This window comes from Monodelphis domestica, chromosome 2 (assembly GCF_027887165.1).
Source record: "Monodelphis domestica isolate mMonDom1 chromosome 2, mMonDom1.pri, whole genome shotgun sequence".
In the NCBI taxonomy this organism is placed as follows: domain Eukaryota; kingdom Metazoa; phylum Chordata; class Mammalia; order Didelphimorphia; family Didelphidae; genus Monodelphis; species Monodelphis domestica.
Window position 1 is genome coordinate 23,890,031 of NC_077228.1, and position 21,484 is coordinate 23,911,514.

The 21,484-nt window shown below is 46.2% G+C and overlaps 1 protein-coding gene and 1 long non-coding RNA gene across 3 annotated transcripts in view; one reads left to right on the forward strand and one right to left on the reverse strand.

The window, feature by feature from the left end:
- Positions 1-21,484, reverse strand: part of MROH7 (maestro heat like repeat family member 7) — a 75,814-nt gene that overhangs the window by 42,990 nt on the left and 11,340 nt on the right. For both annotated transcript variants that reach the window (XM_007480534.3, XM_007480533.3), the window contains exons 2-6: positions 16,891-16,924; positions 14,458-15,841; positions 6,827-6,906; positions 4,780-4,859; positions 2,689-2,818 (exon numbers count right to left, since the gene is read on the reverse strand). In XM_007480534.3, the coding sequence (XP_007480596.1) occupies positions 2,689-2,818; positions 4,780-4,859; positions 6,827-6,906; positions 14,458-15,763 (1,596 nt within the window). In that variant the 5' untranslated portion in view covers positions 15,764-15,841; positions 16,891-16,924. The remainder of the gene's footprint in view (positions 1-2,688; positions 2,819-4,779; positions 4,860-6,826; positions 6,907-14,457; positions 15,842-16,890; positions 16,925-21,484) is intronic.
- On the forward strand, positions 2,760-6,004 carry LOC130457045 (uncharacterized). The gene is made up of 2 exons (XR_008916030.1): positions 2,760-3,018; positions 5,777-6,004. It is a non-coding gene; the product is annotated as an uncharacterized LOC130457045 (long non-coding RNA).

A 21,484-nucleotide genomic window follows, 5' to 3' on the forward strand; every position in this document is an offset into this window, starting at 1 on the left:
TACTAGGGTTCAGTTATTCCAAGATAATAGGGGTTAATCAATCTAAGATTCTTTTGTTTTATGATCCTAGAACCTAATGTTTCTTGGGTTCTACCCACCAGATTTTATAGTTTGAGGGTTCTAAGAGACTATCATTCTAGGACTCTATGAACTGGTTATTCTGCGTATTCTATACGTCTACTGATCTATGATTCTATTGTTCTAAGGATCTATCAACCAGATTTTATGGTTCTAGGATTCTAAAATTCTATCATTCAGGAGTTGTATGGTTCCATCAACCCAACAATCAATCACTGTAACAACCTTACATTTCTTTTGCTCGAGGGTCCTAGGATTCAGTTGTTCTAAAGTTCGATCTCACTAAGTTTCTATGGTTTTAAAGTTCTAGGGCTTTGAGATTCTACGTTTTCTCATTCTAAGAACCTCTTGGGGACTCAAGGGGACTCATATTGAGCATTATCTAAACTCTTCTGTTCACAGGTCTGAGAGTGCCAAGGGTGTCACATTGTTATTGAGGAGATGTAGTACTTTGGACCAAAAAGGATTTTATTTGGGATGATATTTCCAAACAGCTACCATGAATGGGGAGGGAATATGGCCAGGGAAGAGTCTGGTCCTATCCTCACAGTCCACATATTAGTATCCCCAACTCCCCCACTTTCCATGGCCTCAGAAGGTTCAGGATTGCCACAAATTCTGACCAAGGGCATCTTCTTCACCAGATGAGCTATCTGGAGGATTATAGAATTAGGAGGGACCTTGGAGAATATCTATTTTAAGCTCAAGAGAAGGAGAGGGACTTGCCCCACGTCATAGAGGCAGGAGCCGGCACAGCCCCTTTCCAAATGTAGGAAGGTCTGGAGACCAGGGACCTGAAGGAAATATTTCTCTATACATAGCACTATACAATGATTACCTTTTATCCTCACAACAACTCAAGAGAGATTGGTACAATTATTATCTTCATTTTATAGATGAAGGAAACTGAGGCACACCAAAGTTAAGAGGCTTGCCCAAGAATCATAAAGTTGATGAATGTCTGACGCTGGATTTGAACTCATGTCTTCTAGACTTCAGGTCCCAGACCGTGCCATTCATTAACTGCATGATCCTGGGCATATCGTGTAATCTCAAAAAAAAAGAGGCAGGACTGGGAGAGACTCCAGAGACCATCTACTGCACCCTGTGGGTCCTGGTTGATAATACTTTCAATAAATCACCAACCACACTGCTCGAAGACCGCCTACTCCAATACCATTCCATTTGGAGATTACTTGAATTATTGGGAAGATTTTCCTTAGAAAAAGCCAGAATCTACTCCCGGTCATTTCTTCTCATGGGACCTATTTCTGGCCATGAGGGCCAAGCAGAACACAGCCAATTCTCCTTCCCTTTGACCACCTTTTAAATAGAAACATTTTAGAAATATAGAATAGAAAATTTTGAGAAACAGCAACTTTGTCTGTCCCCCAACCAAGTATCTGCTACCCTGAGCTCAATAGCCATGCCCTCCAGGCCTCGGTCAAGACCTCCTCTGCACATGGGCCAACTAGAGAGCACAGACCTAGAGCTGGAAACCTCTCGCTTAACTCCTTTACTGAATAGCTAATGGAAGTCCTGAGAAGTTAAATCACTTGTCCCAGGTCACTCAGGTCATAAGCAACAGAGGCAGGATTCGAAGTCAGATCCCTCTGACCCCTAGAGCCTGGATTCATTCTATTGGCTCTGGAGTTCTTCCTAAAGAAAGATCTTTCCTATAAACATCCCTTCTAAAATGTGGTGTCTAGAATTGGAAACAATCCTCTTCTCCTTTGGACTTCCTTGGTAAAATTAAAGAGGGCACTTGAGTCATGGTGTCAAATTTGGGCCATCTATTGACTTAGAAAACCATACATTAAGGGGGCAGCTGGGTAGCTCAGTGGATGGAGAATCAGGCCTAGAGAAGGGAGATCCTGGGTTCAAATTTGACCTCAGACACTTCCCAGCTGTGTGACCCTGGACAAGTCACTTCACCCCCATTGCCTAACCCTTACTGCTCCTCTGCCTTGGAACCAATACACAGTATTGATTCCAAGATGGAAGGTGAGGGTTTAAAAAAAGAAAACCACAAATTCACATTGTTTATGTTGCATCGTGTTTTTATTTTTTTGTGAAACATTTCCCATATATATGGGACATGTTTATTTATAAGTGTAAATATGTGTTTATGTATATAGATAGATCCATCGATCTATATGTATATGTAAAACCCTTATCTTCTCTCTTAGAATCAATACTATATGGTAAGGGCTGGGCAGTGGGGGTTAAGTGACTTGCCCAGCGTCACACAGCTGAGACATATCTAAGACCACATTCGAATCCAGAACCTCCGGCCTCTGGACCTGCCTCTCAATCCACTGAGCCCCCCTAGCTGCCCCTCCCAGCTATATTTTCATCCCTGACTAACCCTGCGGGCCTAAAGCGACTGGGGAGCCTTTGACCCCCCTGGGCACCTTTGCACATGATCTCCTTTCTCTGGAGATGGTCATCCACAGAGGCTATGTCGGTCCTCCCACGTTTCCTCCAGAAAGCCCCTTGAAGGAAGCTCGGCGCCCTCCGGGATCTGGGAGAGGAATGAAGGGTGGGGGGTGGGGGGGTGGGAGGTAGGGGGATGGGGGTGGGGGTGGGGGCGGGGCTACCCAGCCTCACCTTTATGAAGTCAGCGTTGGGACTGTCCTGCTCCTGCATGGTCTGCACTGAGGGCAACGAGAACACACTGCGCACGCACACGGTCACCAGCTCCGACTTCTCCTTGGCGTGCAGGCGGGGAGGTATTTGGCTGGGGGGAACAAAACGGAGAGACGGGTCTGTGGCCTCCTCCGCCCGCCGGACCTCCCCAGGCCTCGTCCCTCCTTCTGCCTCCTCCCAGCCCGCCTCCTCTCCGCTGCCAGAGCCGCGGTCCCAAAGCCCGATCCCGCGAGCCACCTCGGAGCTCAGCTCCTGCCTTCCTGGCCATGGCCTGGCCTCCGCGGGTCATCGGTGGGTTCTGCGCCCCTCCCCCACACCAACGCCCATTTCATTTGCTCGGCCACCCCGCTGAGCACTGAAACCCCCCGGGGGAAGTCTGCTAGTGGAAGGGACCCATATATACACACACATATACATATATAGTGTGTGGGGATACGCTTTATATGTGTGTATATATATATTTAAAACAATTACCTATTTAGTATCAGTTCTAAGACAGAAGAGTAGTAAGGACTAGTCCATGGGGGTTAAGTGACGTGCTCAGGCTCACACAGCTAGGAAGTGTCTGATTAGAACCCAGAACCTCCCATCTCAAGGGCCTGGGATGCTTTCTACTGTGCTACCTCTCTGCCCGACTTATATAGTTACTCATTGACATGATCTACTGATCCCCTCTCCAGGTGAACTGGGTACAATACAGGCCGGGCCAAAGACTCCCGGAGACTCTGGCCCTGATGCTCTGTCAGAGTCAACTCTTTCAAAATTCCTTCCTTCCTTCCTCCCTCTTTATTTTTTCTTTCTTCCTTCTTTCCTTTCTTTCTTTCTTCTTTTCTTTTTTCCTTACTTTCTCCCTCCATTCTTTTTTCCTCTCTCCCTTCCTTCCTTCCTTCCTTCCTTCCTTCCTTCCTTCCTTCCTTCCTTCCTTCCTTCCTTCCTTCCTTCCTTCCTTCCTTCCTCCTTTCTCCCTCTTTATTTCTTCTTTCTTCCTTCTTTCCTTTCTTTCTTCTTTTCTTTTTCCTTACTTTCTCCTTCCATTCCTTTTTTCCTCTCTCTCTTCCTTCCTTTTCCCTCCCTTCTTGCTTTCTTGCTTTCTTCCCTTTTCTTCTTTCCTTACTTACTTCCTCCCTCCCTCCATTCCTTCCTCCCTCTTTCTTTTTCTTTATTTCTTCTTTCTCTCTTTTTTCTTCTTTCTCTCTCTCATTCTTTTTTCTCATTCTTTTTTCTCTTTCTTCCTTCCTTTTTTTGTTTCTTTGTTTGTTTGTTTGTTTCTTCCTTTCTTTCTTTCTTTCTTTCTTTCTTTCTTTCTTTCTTTCTTTCTTTCTTTCTTTCTTTCTTTCTTTCTTTCTTTCTTTCTTTCTTTCTTTCTTTCTTTCCTTTCTCCCTCCCTCCCTCCCTTCTCTCCCTCTGTTCCCCCATGAGAACCAGGCCTAGAGACAGAAGGTTCTGGGTTCAAATGTGGCCTTAGATGCTTCCTGGCTGTGCGACCCTGGGCAAGTCACTTAATTCCCATTATCACTCTTCAGCCTTAGAACCAATACATAGTGCTAAGTCTAAGATGGAAGGTAAGGGTTAAATTAAAAAAAAAAAACACTTTTGACTGAAATGAATTTGTGTAGGGAAAGTAGAGTTGTGTGGAAGATTTGGAACAGGTCAAGTTGAAGCCAGAACACCCTTCTGTTTCACAAAAGAATGTCTCAATCAAGTTAGAATGTCCAGGTTTCCAGAAGGTTCTCAGGGATGCTGTCAATGGTGGGAATTCTAGTGGGTGGGATAGCAACAACCATTTTAAGCAGGCATGCGGACTGTGTAGACTTGTGATTGTTAGTTTAGGGTTAATCCTTCCTAGAATCACACAAGGAGGATTCATGGGGGACCAAGGTTTAAAGAGGACACCAGGAGAAATGCATCAGGTAGGGAAAGGGATGGACCTGTTCTTAGCAGAAGAATTGGGTCAGACAAGGAGCAGAGCTCTGGCTATGAGATCCAGCTGAAATAAATGGTAGGTTGAGGCCGAAGAAGCAGGGAGAAGGGTAGGAGGGGACATCCACATACCTCAGGTGGGCCAGGGTTATCATTGCCTGCTGTCGGTTGGAATTGGAGAGTACATCGATGGGCTCCTCCTGGATCTGCTTCTGAAGAAGGGAAAATGGAGCAAATGAGCCCTCTTTCCTCCATTCCCCCGGCCTCACCCATAAAGGTCCCCAAAGAGAATCAAGACTCTGGAAGGCAGGCACAGTCCAGCCTATATTGGGAGTGGGAATCCCCTCTACAGTATCCAACAAGAAGACATTCAATTTCTCCCTGAATACTTCCAGGGATGGGGAAACCACTACCTTGGGAGACAGTAACTTGTCAGACAGCACTAATACCTCCACAAGGCTTTTCCTGTCAGAGTGAAGGGCAGAGGAGACAGGATGAAGCCCACCCTTGTAATCGTAGATCAGGAACCTTATAAAGAGGGGTGCTCTGGAGTAAAGAACACCAGACTAGGGAGTCAGGAAAGAGTAGAATCTTTGATTCTGAGATGGAAGGGTCCTTGGAGGTCACCGAGTTCAGTCCTTCCCTTTTTACAGAGGACATGATGGGAATTCTCGTGGAAATAACAAGCTCACTATCCACCTTGCTGTTCAAGGACTATTAATGGTTCTTCATTGCTTGCCTTTGACTAAGGACTGGACCTCTGATTTCATTGGACTAACCAGTCCCAGGCGGCACCATTCCTGCAATTTATGGTTGGGCCACATTTGTGGCTATGTGCCTCTGGCTCTTTGGGTCAGTCTTCCCAGGCAGAATGCCATTCCTTTGTGCCTAAGATCTCTAAGAGTGTTGGTGATGAGCAGATGTGCCGCCCTGCAAATGCTCAAGGTGGGGTGTTGCGTTGTGTGGAGGCACTGGTCCTGGTGGGGGGGGGGGGCGGACAATTGAGTGCCTTCCAGCACTGTAATAACAGCAACTTTTGCTCCTTGAGCCCTTGGAGGTTTTCAAAGAACTTTTCTCACCAAGAGCCTGTGATGTGGGTAGTGAAAATATTTCTCTCCCTGTTTTACAGATGAGAAAAATGAGGCTAGAGATGAGTGCCATGACTTGCCCAGGGTCATAGTGAAAAAGCGCCTTGCTGGATGGAAGAGAACTGAGATCAAGGACACCCACACTGAAATTCTGTCTCCTGTATTTACTAACTGTGTAACTATAGGGAAGTCATGGAAATTCTCTGGGCCTCAGGTTCTTCCTCTGTGAAATAGGGATAGTGATATATAATAAATGCTTCTTGATTTGATTTGATTTGGCCTTGGGTAAGTCATTTAACTTTTCCTGGTCTCAATTTTCCTATATGTAAAATAAGAGGATGGGATGAAACTTGATGGCCTCTCAGGTCCCTCTTAGCCCCAAATCTAGGATCCTGAGATGTCAGCAGTCATGGAAATTGTTATATTATTATCCTTCAGCTTCTTAAACTTATAGGGGAGGATAATGGGTGCATCCTCCACCTCATGGGACAATGGTGAAAAAGCCACTTTGTAAATCCAAAAGCTCTCTAGAGATCAGTTGTCACTGGTACAGCATAGGTGAGAAAATAAGGAAAGGCAAGTACCTTGGACAAGGTTTTAAGTGACTGGCATGATTCCCAATATTCTTCATTTATGAACTTGGACAGGATGGCCTTTTTGTTAGTGTTCTAGTTTCCAAGATCACGTCTATCTCTGAAAAGCTGTATTCCAAGGACCTTTCTATGTCTGATCATCTAAGTTCTAAGCATCTTCCCAGCTCTCACATTCTGAGTTTTAAGGCTTCTCCCAGCTTTGAAAATTTGTGTTCTAGAGTTCTTCCAAACCCTGACATCTCCTGTTCTAAGCTCACTTCCAGCCCTGACAATCCCCTGTTCCAAGCTCCCTCCCACCTCTGATGTTCTCTGTTCTAAGCTCACTCCTATCTCTGATAGTCTCTATTCTAAGGTTCCTCCCAGAACATTCCCTGATACCATGGCCTCTCCCCACTGCTGAGGATCAGACAGACATAGGAGCAAACTTACCAGGGCTGTCCCCTCCCTCAAGGGGCCCCTCCTCCCCAGGTACCACAGACCAGCTCATGGCTCCCGCACCATCATCTTCCTTAGCAGCTGCTTTGTCTCTCCTTCTGGCTCCAACTGCTCTTGGCTTTTCTCAGGGACATTCTTATTCTCTTCCTCCCAGAGGGCAAAACAGGAAAAGCCACAGGGTGAGCCCCAGCTCTCCACAGCCTGCCTCTCTCTCTCTCTCTCTCTTTCTCTTTCTCTCTCCTCTCTCTCTCCCCCCTTCTCTCCCCTCCCTCCCCCCTCTCCCCTTCCTCTTTCCCTCCCTCTCTCTCTCTCAATATCTCTCTCCTCTCTCTCTCCCCCTTCTCTCCCCTTCCTCCCCCCCTCCCCTTCCTCTTTCCCTCCCTCTCTCTCTCTCAATCTCTCTCTCCCTCCCTCCCTCCCTCCCTCTCCTTCTCTCTCTCTCTTTCATACACACACACACACACACACCCTCAGACACTCCTCCCAAACCCCATTGACAGGTCAGAGTTCAGGAACAAAACTGAACCCTCTTCTCTCCAGTTCCTAACCAAGGTCTGGACTTTGAGGGGACCTGAGTCAAGGAAGGGGAGCGTCATGTTCAAAATCACAGGCAGAGTTTGAAAGGACAGCAATTGTCATTTAGTCTGATACCCCATTTTATAGATGAGGAAACTGAGGCTTAATTCACCTTTCAAGATCACACAAGCCAAAAGAAGAGCTAGAATTCAGCTCAGGTGACAAATGTCTGGAGGAGCCCAAACTCCAAGGAAGAACATTTGGAAAGGAAACCAGGTAGATCAATTACTAGACAGGGAGGCAGGGAGGTGGTGTTTCAAAGCCCAGTATCGAGAGTAGGACCCCAGCTCAAGGGGCCAGCATCATCAGTGTTCAGAAATAGAAGGGAAAGAACATGCCCTGAATAAGCCACAAGTCTAAAAGGAAATGAAAAGGGCTCAGTTCCACCTGTGTCTCCTTGCCAGGTGAATCTCTAAAGGTCTTGGGCTTTGTCAAGGGACTTCCCAAGGTTATGTATCCTCTGAATCCAGTGACTGGGAGAGATAGAGAAAGGATAAGAAGTGGTGAGACAAGTCCCAGAAAGGGATGGGAGGGTTGAGCCTATACCTAGACTGAGAAGGTATAGTACTTTTCTGCTCCCATTCAAAATATATCCCCTACTCCATCCATCAAAATCTCTGATGGGGGCAGCTGGGTAGCTCAGTGGATTGAAAGCCAGGCCTAGAAACAGGAGGTCCTAGGCTCAAATCTGGCCTCAGACACTTCCAGCTGTGTGATCCTGGGCAAGTCACTTGACCCCCATTACCTAGCCCTTACCACTCTTCTGCCTTGGAACCAATATACAGGATCATTTCCAAGGTGAAAGGTAAGGGTTTTAAAAAAATCCCTACGAGAACTACTGAGAACCTTCTGGAGACATGTGTAATCTAACTGAATTAAGGTATTCTGTTGCCTGGGACTTGTTTTACATTCCTTGATTGGCCTGATTTATCCATTATTTTTCTATCTCATGGAAAGAAATGGTCCTGTGAGAATGGTACACAAGATATCTCCCTCTCTCAGCCTTTCCAAATTCCATCTTTCATGAGCCACTCACCACCTCCATGAAGCTTTCCATGACCATCTCCCTAAGCCCCACCACAATAATTTTCTCTCTACTTATCCCTTGGCCTTTAGCATAGACTTAGCTTGAGTTCAGCCCTTGTATATACGTATTTGGAAGTCAGCAATATAGAGAAAAGACCACCAGAATCTCATAGACCTCAAATCAGCCTTTAATTCACTGGGTAGCCTTAATTAGGGGGGCAAAGTAAATGATCTCCAAGGTCCCTTTGAGCTCAAATGTTCTGGTGTTACTAGGGGGTGTCTTGCCTCCCCATATGGACTGTAAACTCCTTGAGGTCTGGGCTAAGGAGCTTCCCCAATCTGATTCCCCAGTCTTCCTCCACTTTAAACTGAGAGGACAGGATTAGATGTTCTTTTAGAGCTTTCTCTTAGCCCTAACTTTTTATGTTCTAAAGTCCCTCAAACTGTCTTCTATGTCTAACATTCCATGTTCAGTATTCTAAGACCCCTTCCACCTCTAATGTTTTAGGTTCTAAGGTCCCTGCCAGCTCTGACAGTCTATGTTCTAAAATTCCTTCCAGCTTTGACATCTTTGTTTAAACATTTAACATGTTCTATATTTTAAGGTCCTTTCCACCTCTAATGTTCTAGGTTCTAAGGGCCCTTCCAGTTTTGACATTCCATGTTTTAAGATTACTTTCAGATCTAATAGTCTGTGTTCTGTGTTCCAAGGCCTTTTTTTCAACCCAAATGTTTATATATTAAGATTATTTCGAGCTCTGGCATGCTATGTTCTAATATTGTGTTCTGTGTTTTAAAGCCTTTTCAACTCAAATGTTTTATATTTTAAATTATTTCCACCTCTGGCATGCTATGTGCTAACATCCTGTGTTCTGTATTCTAAGATCTTTTCCACTTTGAATGTTTTATGTTCTAAGATTCCTCCCAGTTTTGACATTCTATGTTTTAAGATTACTTCCAGATCTAATAATTCTGTGTTCTGTGTACTAAGGCCTTTTTTCAACTCAAATGTTTTTATTTTAAGACTATTTCCAGCTCTGGCATGCTATGTTCTAACATCCTGTGTTCTATATTCTAAGATCTTTTCCACCTTGGATGTTTTATGTTCTAAGATTCCTTCCAGCTTTGACATCCTATGTTCTATATTCTAAGGTTCTTTCCAACTCTAATATTCTAAGTTCTAAAGTCTCTTTTAGCTCTAACATTCTATATTCCAGGTTTTTCCGTTATCTTAAATATACAGGATTTTAAAGGGTCTTAAAGACATCAACTGCATAGCAGACATGACTAAACAAAGGAATAAGGGTAGGAATTGCTCCTGGGAAAGGCAGCTTTGCTAGGGGATTGCTCCAAGTCTCAGGGTCTTCTGTGAAGATCTAGACAGATCTAGATCCGTCTTCCAAACTTAGTGAGGAGACCCCATACAAGGATTCCCCCATAAGCAGAATGTATAGACAAGACTTTATCTGAGTCATTGAGCAAGGAAGAGTCAAGTTCCCAGGCCTTGTCAGAAGGAGACAATATAGAGCAGGGAGACAAGAGTTCTTAGCTTTAGAGTCAGAGGTTCGGACTGGTCAGACTCAAAGAGGAGCCATTTATAGATTGATGTCAATCTGAGGCGAGTCTCTAGTGGAGCATCTCTGGGATCTGTCCTTGGTCCTGTATTGCTCAACATTTTTTATCAGTGTCTTGGAGGAAGGCAGAGATGGCGTCCTCATCATACTTGCACAACATGTTTGCTATTCAATCTCAACTCTTCCTCCTCAGGGAGGTTTGAATAGCCCTCATCACAGATCTCTGTATGTCATCAGACCAAAACATGGGAAAGAAGAAGGGCTAAGTTCTTCCCATCATTCGCTAAGGGGGAGAGAAATGTATGGGATGTAGTGGTGGGGGCTAGTTCATACAATCTCCTGCCTCTGCCAGGTATGCCCCAGATCCTAGACTAGAGGGCAGGAAGCCCAAGGGCCAGTCCAGCCTCTGAGCACTGGGAGATCTCAGGGAGCTGACTGTTCCCCTGAGCTTGATTCTGAGTGAATGTTGGGGAGTCAGAGAATTACAGAATCTCAGAATGTCAGAGCAGGGAGGGACCTTAGAATAAAATATAAATATATATGTGTATAAATCATATAAAATATAGGATTTAGGGGCAGCTAGGTGACTCAGTGAATTGAGAGTCAGGCCTAGAGACGGGAGGTCCTGGGTTCAAATTTGATCTCAGATTTCCTTCCTATTTTGATCCTGGGCAAGTCACTTAACCCCAGTAGCCTAGCCCTTACTCCTCTTCTGCCTTAGAACCAATGCACAGTATTACTTCTAAGATAGAAGCTGTGGATTAAAAAAAACAAAATAAAATATAGAAAGGTACACTAGCTTGAAGAGATCTTTAACACAGAATTTCAAAGTTACAAGGAATCTTAGAGCATCGAATATCAGCTGAAAAGGATCTTCAATATGGAATATTACAAAATATAGGAATATAAAATACAGAATGATACAGTTGAAAGTCAGGCTCCCTTATTTTACAGTTGGAAACACAAGTCCAGAAAATGACTTGCCCAAAACCTACAATTAATTTTCACACAATGACCTTTTTTTCCCCCTAAATGTGAATATTTTATCCCCTTGACCATATCATAAGCTCCTTCTGGACAGGGACCAGACTTTCTTTTAGGTCCTTCTATCATGCAGTAATGATTAATTTTTCTTCCAGAAAAACATTAATTTTTTTGGTTTATAAATACACAGAGAGAGAGACATACACACAAGTTTTGGTGTAAGGTTGGGTTTGTCACTAATAGTTCTACTTCAGACAACAATCTTGGGGGCAGCTTGGTGGCTCTGTGGATTGAGAGCCAGACCTAAAGACAGGAGGTCCTAGTTCAAATCTGGCCTCAGACACTTCCCAGCTGTATGACCCTGGGCAAGTCACTTCACCCCCCCTTGCCTAGCCCTTATCACTCTTCTGCCTTGGAACCAATACACAATATTGATTCCAAGATGGAAGGTAAGGGTTTTAAAAAAAGAAAACATCTCAACAAGGAAAAAACTAAGTGATAATGTATTGACACGTCAAATTTGACTGAGTAGGAGATTACTACTGGGAGTAGGGAGGTCACTCTCTTCTTGGAAAGAGAGTGGAAAATAACTCAGATTGGAGGAAGGCAGGCTGACATAGAAATTTGATTCCATCGTTTGGCTTCTCTTTTTTTCTTAGATGGGAAATCTAGGTGGTGTAATGTAAAGAGAAGAGCTCAGAGAGCTTTTAAATTCTCTTTTAAATTCTCTTTAAAGAGAAGGGTTCGGAGGGAGGGAGAAACTGAGTGTTATCTAGCTTTACCACTGGGTGACTTTGGATGATTCACTCCCCTTTTTGTCAGAGAAGTTTTTTCATTAACTCACTCTATTTCCTAGGGTTGGCAGAAACCAAGTACTTTTGCAAACTTTAAAGTTCTGTAGAAATGTAGGCTATTGTTTCTATTTATCCTTGTTAGTTCTCTCGGGTAGCTAAGCAAGAGAGCTAGGACAAGCCCACATATGCCTCTGTAGTGAAAGAAATGTTAAAAAAAATCATCCCAGGTACAAAAAGATTAGCTGCTTAAAAAAATCCAAGCAGATAAAAGCTAAGGTTCCAATAATAATGCTATGAACTGGGTGGGGAATATTTTTATGACTTGCTGCCAAGGTAAGATCTGGTGGCCTGGTGTGGGAAGCCATGGGCTTATTACAGTTATGTCCTCCAGACTCAAGTTCCAATGAGCAACACTTCACCACCTATAAAACTTTTTGTTAAAAACCCTTACCTAACTCCATCTTAGATCAATACTGGGTATTGGCTCCAAGGCAGAAGAGTGGTAAGGGGTAGGCAATGGGAGTCAAGTGACTTGCCCAGGGTCACCCAGCTGGGAAGTGTCTGAGGTCAGATTTGAATCCAAGACCTCCTGGTCTGGCTCTCAATCCACTGAGCTACTTTTGAGCTTACTTATGTGATCATGAGCAAATCACTTTTACTCACTGGGCCTTTGAAGACAAAGTATGAGAACATCAGAAGAAAACAGATAGCTGTCAGTGGAAGACTGGTTTTCATGCAACTGCTTGCCATTCATTAATCCCCATATCTTATCAGAATTCATTGGTCTCTCTGGGCTAGAAGAAAGTGTCAGGGTGTGCTCTGATTGCTGATGATTGGAGGTTTGGTGAAAGCAAGGCTGGCCCACGGATAGATATGTGAAACCATCATTTGGTGGATGTGTGTGAAAAGAGAGTGTATGTACTGTGTGAGACTTGGCAGTTTGGTAACTCCTCAAGTTGGGCAGCAAGGTGGTGTAGTGGATACAGTGCTAAGCCTGGAACCAGAAAGACTTGAGTTCAAATCCAGCCTCAGATACTTATTAGCTGTGTGACTCTGGGCAAGTCACTTAACCCTGTTTGCCTCAGTTTTCTCATCTGTAAATTGAAGCTAGTTTAGGGAACTAGAGAAGGAAATGGTCAACCATTCCAGTATCTCTGCCAAGAAAACCCCAAATGGGGTCACAAAGAGTCAGACATGATTGAAATGGCTGAACAACAAGTTGAGGGCATGAGTCTGGGTTTACTGGAACTCAGAAGGAGGAGCTTCCCCAGAGGCTCGCTCATTCTGCCCATCCTTTGAAACACGAGACCGCAATGCAGCTCTGGTTTCCAGCATCCTTCTAGGAAGGGATGTGAGCAGTGGGGAGAGCCACCTAATCTCCAGACTAGGGACCAGGGTGACAAACTGTGACATTTGTAGATTTTACAGTTTCTGAATCCCTCGTAGTCTCGGCATGAGGAAAAAAGAATGTTCAGGAATAAACCAACAGGCTCAGTGTTTGGAATAAGGATAATCAGTGGCGTGGAGGAAATATTTTTAAGTGCAAATTCTATGGGCAGAAGGAGGGTGGATTCATGCCTGTCATCACTTTTCCAGCACGGTATTGGCTCGTTCTATACCTCCCAAACTCTACCACCAACCCCTGCATGTCTCGACCTTTGGTCTATGCTTTGCCTCCGTGGGGTCTCTTGTGCTAGTGGGATCCCCCTCGTCTGCCAGGCTGGTAATTGTCAATAAAGAAAATGAACAAGTCTAGTGTGGCTTGTTCTCAGGGATCCTATGCTGGCTCGTCGGGAGCTCTCCTTTTCTACAAGCTCACAAGAGGTCCTCTGTTACGATCTAGGGGGAATTTTGCCAGTAAGAGGATGCGAGTTCACTAGTCCACAGTCTTCCCTGTTTTGACAATCTTGAGCCTGTTAGCCTCTCTCCAGGCCTAGCTTGTGTTCCTTAGATCCTCAAGCATCCCCTGCAGACACTGGAACCCTGGACAGCGTAGAGCTGGACCTGGAGTCAAGAAGACCTGAATTCGAATTCCAACTCTGTCATTTGCTAAATGTAACCCTGGGCAAGTCCATTCACTTAAGTCTCAATTTCCTCATTTGTAAAACAGGGTTTTGTGAGAATCAAATACATGTAGAGTGCTTTGCAAACCTGAAGATGCTCTTCTCAATCTGGGCCGGCGAGCATCTCCTCCTCTCCCTCCTTCTCCCCTTCCCTCCCTCCTCCTCTCTCCTTCTTTCTGCCTCTCATTCTCTCCATTTCACCCTCTTTTCCTCACCCCCTCCCCCTCGTCTCACCGTCCCCCCCTCCAGCTGTAATCGTCTTTTGTCTCATGGTTAAAGGGTTGTTCTATCCTTGAGTTCATTTTCTCCCCACTGCTCTGTCCTTTGTCACTCAGGACAAAGATCACAGGGCAACAGGTAGTGAGGACCCCGTGTTTTTTATACCATTTCATGGGTGAGGAAATGGGGGGCCAACGGAGGAGGGGGGTGACTGGCCCATGGCCTCAGAGAGGGGATGGCAGAGGCAGGATTTAAATTTGGGTCCCCTCCTCTCCGTGGGCTCATGAAAGAATGCTGGGTTCAAGTTTTGTCACTCACTTATTACAAGATGAGAGTCAATTCCCTTCATCTTGTTTGGCCTCAGTTTACTCACGTACAAAATAAATGGGTAGGACTGGCTGAGCGGATTCAGACCCCTGAGGCTCTCCTCTAGCTATCTCGGTCCAGAGCTTCCTTACCGTCACTTTTGGCCTGAGAAAGGCGGCTGTCCTCCGAGGTGGACCTGGACAGGGTTTGGAGCATCACGGACTGGCTGCTTTCCAGCTTCCTTTTGAGCTCTGTGGTCTTGCTGTTGCTCTCCAGGACGATGCTGAAGTTGTCCGGGCTGTCCTGGCTACTTGACAGGGTCACGCACGAAGCGTCCGTCAACATGCAGCCCGAATCGTTCTTCTTGTCCTGGCTGTGGTCTACCACCAGGGCCATGCAGGCGATGGGCGCCAGGGCCATGAGGGAGTTGGGCCTGGAGACGTTGGGGTCCGAGAGAGCTTCCGTATTGGCAGCCGAGTCCGGCGTGCCGTTGGAGTTGTCCGTTTCTGCGTTGGAGGCCTTTTTGGAGGCCGGACTGGAAGGCCTGCTCAGGGTCGGAGTCAGGGCCACGCTGGAGCTGGACCTGGACACGTTGCCCATCCCTACCCCCAGGGCCTTCCTCGAGCTGGGACTGGAGGTCAAGCCGGAGAAGGGTGAGAGCGTCAAGTTGGAGCTCGGCCTCGACACGCTTTCCACGTCCGGGTTCTTCTGGAAGTTCGGACTCGGGTCGGTGACCATCAGGTGCGTCCCAGCAGGGCCCATCAGGTGGCTGGTATCAAAGCTCAGACACAGGGCCTTCCCGGAGGTCAGGCTGGGGCTCTGACTCAGTTTGACCGCCTTGTCAAAGCCGGTGGAGCTGGACTTGGGAGTGCTGTTGGAGTTCAGGCCCAGGGCCCGGTGGGTGCTCGGACTTCTGCTCACCAGGAAGGCGGAGGAGAGCGCGGGCTGGAGCAGCACGGTGGAGCTGGGGTTGGGGCTGTCGGCCTCCTTGCCGGCCAGGAGGCTGGGGCTAGGGCCCGGGGCCATCGCTGCGTTCGAATGGGGTTTGGAGATCTGGTTGGGCCCAGGATCACTGGAATCGTTGAGGCCCGGAATGAGAATCGTGCTGGAAGCTGGGCCGAGGATGATGCTGGAGCCAGAATTGGGGCCACCGTTTGCGCCCATGCTGACAGCCTTGCTGGAGGTGGGAATCTGGTACGTGATGGAGGCTGGAACAAGGGCGAGGTCCGAGCTTGCACTCTCAGCGTCGCTCACCATGAGGGTGGGAGCCAAGCCAAAGAACGGAGCCAGGGCTGCCGTAGAAGCCAACCTGGGAAGGCTGCCCAGATTGGGGACCAGGGTCTCACTGGTGCTGGGACTTAGGGAGATGCCCAGGGTTGGGGAGAGCACCATGCTTGGACTGGGGGTCATGTCAGAGCTCTTACTGTGGTGTGCACTTTTGTCTGGATTCAGGGCCATGCCTGGCCCCTGGGGCTCTGAAAGTCACTGTCCCCTTCTTCCCTCCAAAAGCTGACTCTCCAGCACTCTGCAGCTTCCCTGAGAGAAGGGAAATGTTAGAGACGTGAGCCTCCCCACCCTCCGGCTTCCTGCTCTACATCCAAGAGGGAGAAGGGATGGAGGAGGGCCACTTGGGGACAGAGAGGTGGTGGCCTGCAGGTACAGAGTGAGGCCTACCTCACCACATTTAGTTCATGTAAACATCTTCACGGCAAGGGAGGATTCCGTGGAGGTGATAGCATGCATCCAGGGGTGTTGAAGAGTCATTGGGAAGTTAGAGCAAAGGAGGGAAAAGAGCATCAATAAGATGTTCCTTTGAAAAAAGAAAGATAAGGTGGATGCCTCCTGAACAGCGCCTGGATTTCCAACCAGCACATAGAAGCTAGAGGAGGGGAGTGGGTGAAAATGAGTAACGTTTGAACCCTTTTCAAACCCTTTTCAAAAGGAGGTCCCCTTAGGCCCACGTGCTTCACCAAATCAATGTAGTTCTAGACACTAAGCCATCTTTTTGAGGTTATAGGAGCCTCTATTTCAGGCTAGACCCAGAAAAAAGATTGGGGGGAGGAGAACGGTGCAGCGAGGTGATCCAGTAGATGGAGAGCCAGGTCAGGAGATGGGAAGCCCGGGGTTCCAATCTGGCTTCAGATGCTTCCTAACAATGTGACCCTGGGCAAGTCACTTGATCCCCATTGCCTAGCTCTTACCACTCTTCTGTCTTGGAACCAAACCATGGTATTGATTCTAAGACAGAATATAACGGTTTAAAAGAAAGAAGAGAAAAAGAAAAGGATTATAGGGCCCAAGCTAGAGAGATGCTAATGAGCTCCAGAAAGCACTCTGTGAATGGCCACTCTATTAATTTCTACTTTGTTTTTTTCCTCCCATTCACAGATTTACAGGTGACCCTCAACAGTGTGTCCATATGCTATGGGAAAATCTGGAGTTTGGCTATCATCTGTCACAAAGCCAAGACTACTCCAGTCAAATCAGCCACCCAGAGGTCTCTGCTCCCTCCAGGCACCCAGGGGCTTCCCTCCCAAAGGTGGAGTGTCCCCCAGCCTCATAGGGGCTGCCAAGGGCCAGCTTACCTGCACACATGGTGTCTTCGAACTGGAGCAGCCCCTAAGGACAAGCAAGAGAAGACAGTATTAGAAAGAGGGCTCCCTGGACTTGTTACAATAGATGGTGGACTCTCCTCAGGCTTCCTCTTCCTCCTTGACCAAGGGCAGTATTTGGCACTGTTAACCTTAACCTGTTAGCCACCCTAATGCACTCTTTCCCCTCTCAACATTTTGGACAATATCCCAGCTATTCTAATAGGTTGTTTTCTCATTCATTTCATCCTCCTTTTCCTAACTTTCATCATCTACTCATCAACCAATTCAGACTGCCTATAAATAGGTCTGGGCATCCCCCAATCTTAAACAACCTTGATTAGAACTGACCATCTCCTAAAGCTTCCTTCTTTCTTTCCTTCCTTCCTTTCTTTCATCTTTCCTTTTTCCCTTCTTCCTCCTTTCTTCCTTTCTTCCTTTCCTTCTTTCTTTCCTTCCTTCCTTTCTTTCATCTTTCCCTTTTCCCTTCTTCCTCCTTTCTTCCTTTCTTCCTTTCTTCCTTTCTTTCTTTCCTTCTTTCTTTCCTTCTTCCTTCCTTCCTTCCTTCCTTCCATCCTTCCTTCCTTCCTTCCTTCCTTTCCCTATGTCTTAGTATCAAGTCTAAGACAGAAGAGTAGCAAATGCTTGGCAATCAAGGTTAAGTCACTTGCCCAAGGCCACATAGCTAAGAAATGTCTGGGGTTCACATTTGAACCCAAGTCCTCCTGACTCCTGGTATTCTGTATACTGTGCTATCTAGTTGCCCCACCCTGTTCTTTCAACCAAATCTCATATGACTTGAACTCAAAGCCCTTCACCCCAATCTGGATGCTTTTCTCTGGACACCCTCCAGTTTGTTTCTGACGTCCTTAAAACATGGTACCCAGAAATGAATGGAGTCCTTCCAAACTACTATGACCAAGACAGAGGACAGTGGGACCATCCTCTCCTTATGTGGGGAAGGCCAGTCTCTCAATGCATCCCAAGGTCTCCCTAGCTTGTTTGGTTGTGACACTGCTCACATTGAGCTTGGAGTCCATTAAAACCCTCACATCCTTTTCAGAACAGCTACTGTCTAACCATACTTCTCTATTCCTTACTTATGAAGTTGAGATTTTTGTAAGCAAGCATAAGATGTCTATTGAATTTCATCTTCTTGATTCACTCCATAGCTATAGTCCAAATTCTTTTGGATCCTGACTCCATCATCCAATATGCATGTGGTCCCTTCCAGCTTTGGGTCATTTGAGAATTTGATGAGCATACAGCCAATGCCTTTATCCAAGCCATTGATAACAATGTTAAAATAACACAGAACTAAGCAAAGATCCCTGTGGTTCCCCCCAAGACTCTGTGTCACAATGACACTGAACCATGAACATGCTCTTTGCATCCATCCATCCATCCATCCACCCAACAACTCTGAAGCCATCTAACACTGTTCTTGTCTAATTTATACCTCTCCATGTTTTCATGAAGAATACCACGAGATACCTCATCCAGAGCTTTGCTAAAATTTAGATCAACTTTAGGGAATTGGCTCTCTCATCTACAATTGAAGTAATTCTGACCCCAGTGTATGCATGGCCAGTTTCCTTGATGAAGTTGGGCTAGCTCTCAGGAATCACCCCCTTCTCTGGATGGGTTTTCTCTAACCATCTCTTGAATGACGTGTCTGTAACTCCCCAGAAATCAAAGACAAGCTCACTGACCTCTCATTTGGAGACTTTGGCCTCCTCTTTTTGGAGAATCTGGACATGTGCCCTTCCCCAGTCTTGGGGCACCCCTCCTGGCTTCCAAGATCTTTTAGAAACCACAGACAACGGCTCAATTATCCTATCATCTAGGGCTTTCAGGAACCTTCAGGAATTATAGTTCATCTGGACCCAGTGATGAGAGTTCATCAAGGGCAGCTAGGCGGCCCCATGGATAGAGTTTCTTGCCCAAGACTTGATCATGACTGGCACTACTTTCTAGGATTTCTTTGTAAGTGTCATTTGTGCCCATGTGAATTACCAGTCATGGGCAGCTGCCATCCATTTCTGATAAGCCTTGGGATATGCTGTTAAGTCTTGGATGCAGGCACTGGGAAGATAACTGACTCCCAAATGATTAACAAGGCGCTACCTCAGCATCCTGAATCACAACCACCAACTGCTGTTTGTCTCTCCTTGAACTGGCCCCATTAGTTCAGGCTCTCATTACTTGCTTCTTGCCTAGATTGTGGCAACAGCCTCCTAATTGGCCTCCCTGCCACTAGGCTCTCCACTAAGCTGCCAAAGTAATTTCCCCAAAGTTTGGCTATGATCATGTGACTCCCCTCTGCCCAATAAACTTTGGTAGTCCCCTACTGCCTCTCTGTTCAAATCATGTAGTCAGAAACATAGAGGAAGTACCTTCCAAGAGCCAGGGACTGGCCTAAGCCCTGGGTGCGATGTAACTCCTCAGCTTGGCTTATAAAGCCCTTTAAAATTTTATCTCTTCCTACCTTTTCAACTATGCTGATACATGATCCCCTATACATGCTCTATGGTATGGCCAAACCAGCTGTTTCACTTCTTCTCCTATCTCCATGCCTTTGCACTAGCTGTGCCCCATGCATTCCCCTCCAGCTCTTCACCTCTTGGACTGTCCAGATTTTTTTGAAGTTCTTCTCATGTCATTTTGTGCATGAGACCTTTCCTGATCACTCTAGAGATTATTTCTTCCCTCTTCTCAAAATGACTGAGTATCTATTTCTTTCTTTTTTTTTTAAATCCTTGCCTTCTGTCTTAGAATCAATACTGTGTATTGGTTCCAAGGCAGAAGAGTGGTAAGGGCTGGACAATGGGGGTTAAGTGACTTGCCCAGGGTCACACAGCTAAGAAGTGTCTGAGGTCAGATTGGAACCCAGGACCTCCCATCTCTGGGCCTGGCTCTTAATCCACTGAGCCACCCAGATGCCCCCTGAGTATCTATTTCTAATGTAATTTGTACCTACTTATAGGTTGTCTCCACTGACAGAATGGAAATGCCTCGAGGCCAGAATGTTGCATTTTGGATCTTTGTATGCCCTGCCCCTAGTACAGTGCTTGGCACACAGTAGGCACTTTATAAATGCTTGTGGATTGATTGATAGGTGCTTTAAAAAAGCTTTTGATTGATTGCTTGACTCACTGACCAAAGGAAGGGAGAACAGAGAGATAATGAGAGAAGAGCAAGGAACATAGAGGGATGTGGCCTCACTTTTCTTCGAGAAGTCATGAAGGTTGGGGTAAGTCACTTCCTTCCCCTGGCCCTAAAAATGGAGTTAACAGCCTCCATCGTCCCAGCTCAGCTATGAGGACTGAATGATTCAAGGAGGGGATAGGAGAGCACTCCTCCCTTTTGGATCGTTACCTTGTCATGGTAGAGAGGCTTGTGTAGCTCAATAAAGCTATGAGCAATGCTGTGTGGGGTTACTCAAGATGCACCGGTTAAGGCAGAGAGTTCTGCCAAAAGGTGACCCATTACAGAAGGAAATAGCAAACTACTCCAAGTTCTTTGCCAAGAAAACATGGTGGGCAGAATTCAGAAGATAAAAACGTGTGACATCAGAAGATGAGTCCCTCCATCCGAAGGTGCCTGACATGCTACTGGAGAAGAGTGGAGGACAGCTACAAGACGAATGAAGCCAAAGCCTGGTGATGAAAGGAAAGTCTGATGCTCTAAAGGTCCATAGTGTATAGGAACATGGGATGTAAGATCTCTGGGCCGCAGTAAGCTGGATGGGGCCATACAGGAAATAGACAGATGAAACATCGGCATCAAGGGGTCAGTGAGCGTAAGCAGATGGGAAAGAGTGAATTTGGTTCAAGTGATTGTTGCCTCTACTTCTGTGGGTAAGAATCCCTCAGAAGAAATGGAGGAGCCCTCAGAGTCAATAAAGGGGTTCAAGAAGCACCTCTGGGGAATGATCTCAAAAATGGCCACATGCTCTCTGTTTGAATCCAGGGCCAAGTGCTCAACACCACAGTCAAACAAGCCTACACTCCAATCACTGATGCTGACGAGGTCAAATTTGCTCAGTTCTACCTCAGACCGACAACATCTTCTAGGAATAACACTCCAAAGGATGTCCCATTCCTCATGGCGGGGTGGAATGCTAAAGTGAAAAATTCAAAGATACCTGGAATAGTGAACATGTTGAGTCTTGAGGTACAGAATGAAGCAGTGCAGAGACTGTAACAGAGTTTTGTCAAGAGAGCCCACAGGTCAGAGCAAACCCACTTTTTCAACAATCCCCAAATGGATGCCACCATCTAGATGGTCAGGGTGGATTGGACTTCATATACTTTGCAGCCCAAAGTGGAGAAGCTCTGGCCAAGCAGGTAAAACGGGACCTGAAGCTGACTGTGGCTCAGATCACCAACTTCTGCTTCCAAAATTCAGACTTAAATTGAAGAAAGTAGAGAAAACCAAGAGACTACAGAGGTAGGACCTCAAGAGCCCCCCCCCCCTTATGATTATGAAGCAGAAGTGAAGAATAAACTTAAGGGATTCGATCCAGTCTGAGGAACTATGGACAGAGGTTCCCAAAATCTTCAGGAGCCACTAATGAAAAACATTC